The sequence below is a fragment of the Galeopterus variegatus genome, unplaced genomic scaffold (genome assembly GCF_000696425.1).
Source record: "Galeopterus variegatus unplaced genomic scaffold, G_variegatus-3.0.2 Scaffold3034, whole genome shotgun sequence".
NCBI lineage: Eukaryota > Metazoa > Chordata > Mammalia > Dermoptera > Cynocephalidae > Galeopterus > Galeopterus variegatus.
In genome coordinates, this window is record NW_007729145.1 from 115,222 (window position 1) to 126,491 (window position 11,270).

Consider the following 11,270-nt stretch of genomic DNA (forward strand, 5'->3'; position numbering starts at 1 on the left):
TTGTGATCCCGTTGCCGGTCACGAAAAAAGACAAAAAGGGAAAAAAAAAAAAAGAGTTGGAACCAGCCCAAATGTCCATCATCAGATGAGTGGATACGGAAAATGTCGTATATCTACACAATGGAATACTACTCAGCTATAAAAAAGAATGAAATACTGCCATTTGCGGCGACATGGATGGACTTAGAATTATATTAAGTGAAACAAGTCAGGCACAGAAAGAGAAATATCACATGTTCTCACTTATTCGTGGGAGCTAAAAATAAATTAATAAATACACAAAAAAAAACCTGGGTGGGGGGAGAGACACAACAATTACAATTCCTTGAAATTGATACGACAAGCAAACACAAAGGACATTGTTGGGAGGGAGGAGAGAGGGAGGTTTCGGTAATTGGCCACAATAATCAACCACATTGTATATTGACAAAAGAAAATAAAATTAAAAATAAATAAATTTTAAAAAAAGAAATGCAAGCTAAGGGTGTTAAGTGTCACGGTGTATCTATTTAGGTATGTGGATAAAGTCAACAGGGTAGAATGTTAATTCTTTCAACTTTTCTGTGTATTTGAAAATTTTTATGATAAGACGTTGGGACCTCCCCTTCCCCAATCTGGAGATTTCTGGCTTCTCTTGAAAAATAGAAAGGTCAGAAACTCCCCATTAGTTGGACCTAAGTAAAGGTTGCCTCTTTTACACAGGGCATGCATTCTGCAGTTTGTCATCTGCTCCATCAGTGCAGCTTCACTTGATGATGTATCTGCCTGACCCCTATAAGCATGTGTTTGCATGTCTTGCTGTAGTGCATAGCCCATTTGTGGATGAGATTCAAAGAAGGTAGCCAACTTTCCCAAGGTTGTACACCAAGTAAATGGAAGATGAACTAGGACTCAGTCTTTTTTTTTTTTTAAAGATGCCCGATAAGGGGATCTTAACCCTTGACTTGGTGTTATCAGCACCACACTCTCCCAAGTGAGCCACGGGCCGGCCCTAGGACTCAGTCTTAAGTCTCTAACTTCAGGTTCACTGCTATTTCCATGACAGCTCATTTTCTGTAGTAGGGACACACTGGCAGCTACGTATATTCTCAGAGTGTGTTCTCCAGCAGTTTTTGCACTGCTTATCACAGCAAGGCATGTCTAATTTTTCTTCTTGCACTCAATAGTAATTTATCCCATATCTAAAAGTGAGGAAGGGAGGGTGAGTAGAAAGAGGGAAGAAGAGGGAAGTAGATCATAACCATGATGAGGACAAACACTTTTTAAATGTCTGTTAATAAAGATGTGAGTTTTGACTGCTCTGTAGTAAATTTCCAGAGCTTGGAAGTGTGTAAACATTCAGATATTTGTTGATTGAGTGAGATAGTACAATGCAAAGACCTAAGAAGTCAAAAAACCTCGGTTCAGTTCTTAGCTCTTCTAATTAGCTCTCTCGGGCTAGTCAGTTTCTTGGCCTTTGGTTCCACATTGGCAGAAAGGAGGGGTGAGTGTGACTAAATCCTTAAGGATTCTTTCAACTCTGAAATTTTGATTTTACAAAAAAAGAGACTGCAAAAGCTTCCCTATATTCAAAAATATTCATCATCCAACACTGCTGCTGTTCCAAAGAAATTCAGTTGGTACCATAGACCATATATTCGTTGTAAATGTGACTGAGCATGTGCTGTGTCCTAGAGGCCAATCCTGGTTGTTTTATATAATGATCAATTTATTGTAGTGGTTAATAGTTGAGCTTGAATTTCAGATCCAGAACTTATTTAATCTAGGATACATTTCTTTCTTTTTTTTTTTTTTCCTTTTTGTCTTTTTTACTGACCGGTAACGGGATCGCAACCCTCGGTGTTGTGCCCGCACCACGCTCAGCCAGTGAGCGGGAACCGGTCTCCACATGGGATCCGAACCCTCAGCGGGAGTGCCGCCGCGCTCCCAAGCGGTGCACTCTCCAGTGCGCCACCGGGCCGGCCCTAGGATACATTTCTTAACTTCTCTGTGCTTCAATTTTCTCATTTATCAAATGGGGAGAATAGAATCTACCTTATGAGATTGTTGAGAAGTAAATGAGATAATGCATGAATGGTGTCTACAAACAGAAAGCATCAGGAAATTACAGCTACAATTATTTAACAAGTATAAATCACCAGCAACAAAAGAAGGGAAGCTACATAGAAAATAGATTGAGAAAAATAAGCAAATGTAAAGCAGGAGTCAGTGGAAGAGTAATTGAACTGCTTAAGTCCCCAAAAGGTTTTGAGAACAAGTTTAAAAATTTAGGGCTGGCTGGCTACCTCACTTGGTAAAAGTGTCATACTGATAGCATCAAGGTAGAGGGTTCGGATCCCCTTACCAGTGAGCGTGGGCGGGAGGGAGTTATAAAAATTTAGAAAACTGTCCTTTTCAGAGAAAGCCAAATTTCCGTTTTATTACCTAAAAATATTTCTCTGTTTATTTAAGTTTCTTAATACTAGATCGTGGTTGTGAAACCTTATGGCCTCTGATGTTAGATCAGCTGTGTGACCTTGGGCAAGCCATTTAAACTTTTTGTCTCAGATTTCCTCATCAGTAAATGAGATGATAATACCTACTTGCTCATTTTGTTATAAGGATAGTTTACAGGTTGAGTATCCCTAGTCTGAAAATCTGAAATGGTCCAAAATCCAAAACTTTTTGAGTCTGACATGATGCTCAAAGGAAATGCTCATGTGAGTGTCTTGGATTTTTGGTGTGTATTCTGCAAATACCGTATTCCAAAATCCAGAAAAATCTGAGATCTAAAAACATTTCTGGTCCCAAACGTTTCAGATAAGGTATATTCAACCTGAACTAATTTGCAAGGCAGTAGAAGCTGAAATACAATTTATCTCTGAAGTGTCGTTCAGTGATTAGCAAATTCTCTTTGAACTGAGACTCCTAGTAGGGGTAGTTTAAGTGTTGGGGTCTTTTTTTTTTTTAAAAGATGACCGGTAAGGGGATCTTAACCCTTGACTTGGTGTTGTCAGCACCACGCTCAGCCAGTGAGCGAACCGGCCATCCCTATGTGGGATCCGAACCCGGGGCCTTGGTGTTATCAGCACCGCACTCTACCGAGTGAGCCACGGGCCGGCCCAAGTGTTGGGGTCTTAGGAAGAAGTGCTGACAATTTATTTTTCTCATATAGCATTTATTATGTGCCAGGCACTGCTCTAAGTACTTTGCAAACATTAATTTGTTTAATTTTCATAACAACCCTGAAAGTTGGGTACCACTGTCATTCCCAAGGTTGCACAGTGGCGCAGTGGCAGAGTGAACACTGGAGAGGAGGTGATGGTGGTAACACTGTTGGCTACTTTTAAGCAGGCAAGGCTTAGGTCTGGCAATGTTGCCTGAGTTAATACCTGCTTTGCCACTTGATGGCTGTGTGATCTCTGGCAAGTTCCTGACAGCACTCTCCCACAGTATATTAGTTTCTTATTGCTGCTGTAACAATTTACCATAAACTTAGTGGCTTAAAACAATACAAATTCGTTCTCTTGCAATTCTGGAGGCCAGAAGTCTGAAATCAGTTTCACTGTGTTAAAATCAAGGTGAAAACAGGGTCTGTGGAGGCTTTTGGGGAGAATTTGTTTTCTTGACTTTTCCATTATCTAGAGGCTACCTGCATTACTGGCTTGTGGCCCCTTCCTCCTCCAAAGCCAGCAGCACAGCATATTTAAATCTCTCTCTCTCTCTCTGACTTCTGCTTCTGTGATCACATCTCCTTCTCTGACTCTAACCCTTAGCCTCCCTCACAAAGACCCAGCCAGATAATCCAAAATAATCTCCCCATCTCAAGATCCTCAGTTTAATCACATTTACAGAGTCCCTTTTGCTATGTAAGGTAGTATTTACAGGTTTCAGGGGTTAGGATGTGGACATTTGAGGAAAGGCATTATTACTGTCTACCACCCTCAGTTTCCTTATCTGTAAAATAGGAATAATAATAGTACCTAACTTGTGGACTTAAGACGTATAAATTGCTTAGAACAGTACTTGGCATGTAGTAACTGTTTAACAAATGTTAATTGCTATGATATCTTATCCTTTTTAATGGCTGCCTAGTTTGCCACATTATGTGTGTTCCAGGGCAGTGTGATATCAGAGCCTGACGTGTTGATCACTCCACCGTATCCTTGCCCTTATCTTCTAGCCAATTATTGTCCACTTTCTAGCTGTGTAATCTTTGGAAAGCTAGTTAATCTCTTTGTGCCTGTTTTCTCACCTGTGAAATAGGGATAACAGAGTACCAGCTCATAAAATTATCATAAGGATTAAATGAAATAATACATGTACAGAGCTTAGAACAGTGCTTGGCACATAGTTAGAGTTCAATAAATGTTAGCTATTATTTTATTATGTACCAGATTTATGTAATTATTCTGCTGATGGACACTTGGCTTTCTTTTGATGTGTCTGTTCAACAGCTATTTGAGTAACAGTCTGTCCTGAGTGCCAAGGACAGTCATAGGTGCTAGGAATACATTGATTTCTGGAGCTTACATTCTAATGGAGGAGTGGGCAGTAAACATAAACAAGTAGCATAATTCCAGGTAGAGAAGGGTGTGGATATATGTTAGATTAGGTGGCCAGTGTGGACTTCTGTAAGGAGGTAACAGTTGAGCTGGGACCTAAAGAATGGGTCATTTGAAAAGCTGGGGGAAGAAGCAGCAGGAACCACTAATGCTAAGGTCTTAAGGCAGAAGCAAGCTGGGTGTTTTTCTTTTGTTTTTGTTTTGGCTCTTGACCTTGGTGTTATCAGCACCACCTGTAACCAAGTGAGCTAGCCAGCCAGCCCAAGCTTGGTGTTTTCTAAGAACAAGGAAGGCTGGCGTGGCTGTAGGCAAGTTAATGAGGGAGAGAGTGGATGAGACAAGATGGGAGGGTACATGGGAGGGTATGCAGGGCTTTTGAGTTCGAGTTCCCAGTAAGGAGCTTGCATAGGGAAGCATTGAAAGATTCTGAACAGGTGAGTGATATGGATCTGGTTTACATTGTAAAAGATCTCTCTGAGATAGGGACAGTGGATTGTAGGAAGCAGGAATGGAAGCAGGGATACCAGGTATAAAGATATTGTTGTTTCGTAGGTGAGAAATGATGGCTCAGACTAGGGTGAGTGGCTAGGGAAGTGGAGGGACAATGCTGTGGTAAATACATTTATGCATAATTTTTGTGCCCACTTTAGTATTTCTGTAGGAATGATTCCTACAAAGAGATTTGCTACATTAGAGAGTATGAATAATAATAGTTGATATTCATTCAGTGGTGAATATGCTAGGTACTGTTTTAAGCACTTTTCGTGTAATTGAGCCATAAATAAGCTGTAGTCTCAGGGCCCCTAGCATGGTTAAGAATTAAAAACATAGGGCCAGTCCGTGGCTCACTTGGGAGAGTGTGGTGCTGATAACACCAAGGCCACAGGTTCGGATCCCATATAGGGATGGCTGGTTGGCTCACTGGGCGAGCGTAGTGCTGACAACACCAAGTCAAGGGTTAAGATCCCCTTACCAGTCATCTTTTTAAAAAAAAAAGAAAAGAAAAAAAAAAGAGAGAGAAAATTTGAAGGTTAGGGCTGGCCTGTGGCTCACTTGGGAGAGTGTGGTGCTGATAACACCAAGGCCACAGGTTCGGATCCCATATAGGGATGGCTGGTTGGCTCACTGGGCGAGCGTAGTGCTGACAACACCAAGTCAAGGGTTAAGATCCCCTTACCAGTCATCTTTTTAAAAAAAAAAGAAAAGAAAAAAAAAAGAGAGAGAAAATTTGAAGGTAAGGGCTGGCCTGTGGCTCACTTGGGAGAGTGTGGTGCTGATAACAGCAAGGCCATGGGTTCGGATCCCTCTGTAGGGATGGCCGGTTAGCTCATTTGGGACAGCGTGGTGCTGCCAACACCAAGTCAAGGGTTAAGATCCCTTTACGAATCATCTTTAAAAAAAAAAAATTGAAGGTAAAAAATTGAAGGCATGTTTGGGAGAAAGTAATCTGGTAATAGTGGGAGATAAGGCTGGTAAGGTAGCATAGAGCCAATGCTGAATGGCATTAATGCCAGCCTTAGGTTTTTTTTTTCCTGTGAGATTTTTCTTTTTTTTTTTTTTAGTCAGATTCAAACTTATTAATGAGCCCTTTTATCCTTTTATAATTAAAGCAATAGGGATTGAGGAGCAATTCAGTGAGTTCAAGTAACATTTATTGAGCATCTGTTATATGCCAGGTTTTATGCTGGTTGCTTTTGCACACACATTTTACCAGGTCAAGGGGATTAAGTGACATGAACTCAGAAGTAGTATTCCCTGTCTTACATATGAATAAACTGAAGTTTAAAGAGATTGTGAAACTTTCCAGGTCACCCAGTTAAGAAGCAGCAGAGTCAGAATTCAAACCCAAGCCTTCAATGCTCAGAGGGTCTTAGTGATTGGCAGTGCCCATTGTTGAAGGAACACAGAGGAGAACAAAGCCTGAGAAAAAGTTTATGGGTATGGAGATTAGGAAGCCATTGGTAATGTTTAAAGTTACAGGTGCCCAGAGGAGAGCTGGGCCATGCTTGCTATCCATGAAGTACTCGAGCAACCAAAGACTGAAAGGGCAAACTGAAAGGGAACTCAGAAGCTGGTACTCCAGGTGTGGCAGTGCCAGGGCCAGGTGAAGGGAGGGCTGGTAGCCTACCACTGACAGCAGGGACATGATGGTACTAAATGCAAGGGTGCCCAACCTTTCTGATGTCAAAGGTTTGATATGAATTCTCTTTGTAAACATTGCTTATTATATATGTGCTGATTTGCAAGGGAATGGAGGTCCTCTGGAAAGTCGTGTCGCTTTTCTTCCTTCTCCCACTCACTGGTATAGTGATAAATCTGTGATAAGACATGCTCATTGCTAGCATGTTATTTACCTTCTTTGTGTGTTGTAAGCCCTCTTCTCTACTCCCTCCTTCTAGTGAAGTGGAATTGTCACTTGAAACACTCATGTCTGCTAGCCCGTGGTTGGCAGTAGAAGGTCCCATAGAAAAAAGCAATAATGTAGCTCACTTAGAGCATGGTGCTGATAACACCAAGGTCAGATCCCCTTATCCACCAGCCACCAAAAAAAAAAGCGATAATGAAGAAGGTGCTATAGGAGCAAAAATCCACCTGTGAGCACAGTATTGTAAATGTCCCTCCTCCCAGATTTTACCCTTTGATAGAATCATGGAAGAAAATCTAAAATCTGCCAGCATCAAGAATCAATGGAGGACCCTATTTTATCAGCCACCATTTTTATTAAAGATTCCTAGTCTAATTAAATTCATACAAATGCCATGCCCATAATTTTTTAATTTTTTATTAGCATATTAATTGTTACAAATCATACTTAATTTTTATGCCCCTTAACCAATCTCTCCCCTTCCCCCTCCCACTACCTCCTCTAATAACCTTAGATTTGTTCTCTCTATCTGACAGATTAAGTGTTCCTTTGTTGGTTAGTTGCCTAGATGATCTGTCCAGTACTGAGATAGGTGTGATCAAGTCCTCCCCTAGTATTCTAAGTCAGATGCTTCTATTACTCTGGAATGTGCTTTGTGGAGAGAGAGGACCTCTTCTTTTTTTTTGGTCTCCGCTGGTGCCTCTCCTTGTATCACTGCAGGTAAGGTGAGTCAAGTGAAGCAGTGGGAGTGGAGAAGGAACAAAGAAATCTGTAATTGGTTGTAATCAATTAGTTGTAAACACCACTGCATTCAGACTGCCTATGCCCATAATTATTAGAATCATTTTTGGAAAAGAGTTTCTGCATGTTTTCTCTAATACTGGTACTTACTCATGGGCCGGCAGAACTTGAATTTATGAGAGATTTTTCTTAGTTCTTTTTTTTTTTTTTTTTTGTCCTTTTTGAGACCAGCCGCACCGCACTCAGCCAGTGAGCGCTGCGAGCGCACCGGTCATCCCTATATAGGATCCGAACCCGCGGCGGGAGAACCGCTGCGCTCCCAGCACCACACTCCCCCGAGCGCGCCACGGGCTCGGCCCTTTCTTAGTTCTTACTAATTGTTTTTTTCTTTTTTTCTTTTTTTTTTTTTCCAGTCTGGGATGGGTTCCAAATACTTGAATTTAAGATTGCCTGAGTTTTGTTTTTTTTTTAAAGATGACCGGTCGCGGGTCTTAACCCTTGACTTGGTGTTGTCAGCACTGTGCTCTCCCAAGTGAGCTAACCGGCCATCCCTATATAGGGATCTGAACCCTTAGCCTTGGTGTTATCAGCACTGCACTCTCCCAAGTGACCCATGGGCCAGCCCTATTACTAATTGTTTTTGGCATGAATAATCATATATTTGCTGCAGAAATATTAATGAGTTTGATTACAGGATGGTGCCTATAGTCCTGATGGGGCTGTTTCATAGTATGTGATGTAAGGTCTATATTTCCTTTTTCAAATCTGAAAAATTCTGATTCTGAAACACTTCTGGTTCAAGTCATTTCAGATAAGATATTGAGGACCTATCCTGCCTTCCATTGACCTCAGAGTTAAATCTTGGGATAGATAGCCCAACCTCTGACTCCTTTGTTAGCCTTATCTGTTAGTTTACAGCTTAGAAAGAGCTAAACAATTCTTGTGTTCATCTTTTTTTCATGCTGCCATGTAGCTTAAGTAGTACACCTTCTCACCGCCTCTTCTGCTATCATACTAGTTCGCAGCCACCACCATCCTCTCTCATTTTAGCTGTGACTGCCTCCCCCCACTCGAGTGGCTTTCCATTATGCTTAGAATAAAATCCAAAATTCTTCCAATGCCTGTAAGAGCCTTCATGGTGTGGCCCCTGGTTCTGTTTACAACCTTGTTTCCTACCATTCTTCCCTTTGCTCACTGCTCTTCAACCTCTCTGTCCTTCCTGTCACTGAAAATGTAAAGCACTTCTCTGCTTCGGGGCTTTTGTACTTCTTGTTTTCTCTACCTAGAATGCTCTGCTCTCAAATATCTGCATGTTTGTCCTTTATTTGATTTTGATTTTTGCTCATACAGCACCTCCTCAGAAAGGCTCTTATGATTGCTCTGTCTAAAATAGCATCCTTCCTCATCCTTGAATCTTATCATTCTTGATTTTCATCACTTTCTGATGACATATATAACTTTCTATTTATTTATCTGTCTTCTCCTCCTCTGGGAGGCAGGGACTATGTCTTATTCATTGCTGTATTTCACACCTTTGAGGGATGCCTGGGATAGTAGGTACTCAGTAAATATTTGTTGAATTAATTGCTCTGTGTAGGATGGATTGGAACCTGTCTCCTAGATTTGAGGCCATGTGCTTCAGTACATTTAGTGAAAACCACAATTATTTCCCTGTTATTTTGTTTTTATTTGATTCTGCAAGCTCTACTCTTCTGTATCATCAGGGTAACAATGTCTGCCTTACAGGCTGCGGGCCTCCCGGGTGCTTCTTGTCGGCATGAAAGGACTCGGGGCTGAAATTGCCAAGAATCTCATCCTGGCAGGAGTGAAAGGACTGACCATGCTGGATCATGAACAGGTGCGATGTTGTCACCTTATTACTGCCCTGCTCTGTCTCCCCTCTTCAGTATGAACACTTGCAGATTTTGTGAGTGCCTACTTGAACATTCAGGGCTGTGAAAGGGTTAGCGTTAATGGAACTTTGGAGACTGAAGGTGCTAGTGCTGGGTTTAAATTCCAGCTCCACCACATCCTAGCTGGATGACAGGTGGATATTCATCACCTCATTGAGCTTCCTTGTCTGTAAAGTGGAATTAATAACATCTCCCTGGGAGAGTGCTTGTGAGCAGAGAAGTAGTAGTAGTAGTTTTCCAATTTGTACCTAAAAATTACCTGAATAATCGAAAATGCAGAGTTGCCTGGAAGCTTTGTTATGGTATAGCCTTCATTCCCAATGATTCTGATTTAGACAGTCTGAGATGAGGTTCAGGAATATGAGGGTACTTCAAGAAGTACATGGAAAGATTTGTATTATCTTTCAGTTCTGTTTTTCCATGAACTTTTTGAACTACCCTTGTATGTACATTTTAAAAGTATCTCAGGAAGTTTTGATGTAGATGGTTCATAGACATTACTTTGAAAAACACTGGATCAGAGAGAATGCATGTGGACTCCTTAGCATAATGCCTGCACATAACAAGCACCCAATAATTAATAATTGTTCTTCATTTTCCCTTTTTATTATCTTCGTTTTTCTTTTTGGTTTAATTAATAATAATTGTATAATGCTGTTTAATTGATAATATAATGGTAGTGCCCAAGTCCAATGTAGCTTTCTCTGACCCGTCTTTTCTTCAAGGTGAAAGTAAGTGCTCTTTTCTCTGTATTCCCATGCCTCAATGACATTTAAGTCATCTCGTATAAAAAATTTCACACTTTTTTTTTCTTTTTTTTTTAACAGCTGGCTGGTGCAGTGATCAAACCCTGGACCTTGGTGTTATCAGCACCACACTCTAGCCAACTGACTAACCTTCCAGCCCCTCCATGAACTTTCTGAAGTGCTCTCTTATATACAAAAGGAGAGAGAATAATACTTGAGGCCCATTTACCTGGCTTCTACAGATATTGATATTCTGTTGATTTTTTTTTTTTTTTTAAGATTACCGGTGAGGGGATCTTAACCCTTGGCTTGGTGTTGTTAACACCACGCTCAACCAGTGAGCCAACCGGCCATCCCTATATAGGATCCAAACCCATGGCCTTGGTGTTCTCAGCACCACACTCTCCCCAGTGAGCCACGGGCCGGCCCAATATTCTGTTGATTTTTAGATTTTTAAAAAATCTTTTCTGCTATTTTTTTTTTTGGACAATGTTTTAAAGCAAATTCCAGAAATCATGTGGTTTTTTTGGAAAAATACTTCAAAGATTGTGTTGTCAGATTATATTCTTTTCTTTTAAGCAATGAACAGGGATCCTATCTCATGCTATGTAACTAGCACACCTTGTGAAATATAGGCTTTATGCTGGCAAGTTAGCTCAGTTGATTAGAGCGTGGTCTTGTAACAAGGTCAAGGGTTTGGTTTCCTGCACTGGCCAGCTGCCAAAAAACCAACAAGTAGAAATGTAGGCTCTGGGCCGGCCCGTGGCTCACTCAGTAGAGTGCGGTGCTGATAACACCAAGGCCACGGGTTCGGATCCCATATAGGGATGGCCGGTTTGCTCACTGGCTGAGCATGGTGCTGACAACACCAAGCCAAGGGTTGAGATCCCCTTACCGGTCATCTTTTAAAAAAAAAAAGAAATGTAGGCCCTGGACAAAAGTAAATTTTTTTTTTTAAAAG

General features: G+C 41.1%; 1 protein-coding gene across 1 annotated transcript in view; it reads left to right on the plus strand.

Moving 5' to 3' along the window:
- Window positions 1–11,270, plus strand: part of SAE1 (SUMO1 activating enzyme subunit 1) — a 70,352-nt gene that overhangs the window by 3,803 nt on the left and 55,279 nt on the right. The window contains exon 2 of the mRNA XM_008583776.1: window positions 9,397–9,508. Coding sequence (XP_008581998.1) covers window positions 9,397–9,508 — 112 coding nt within the window. The remainder of the gene's footprint in view (window positions 1–9,396; window positions 9,509–11,270) is intronic.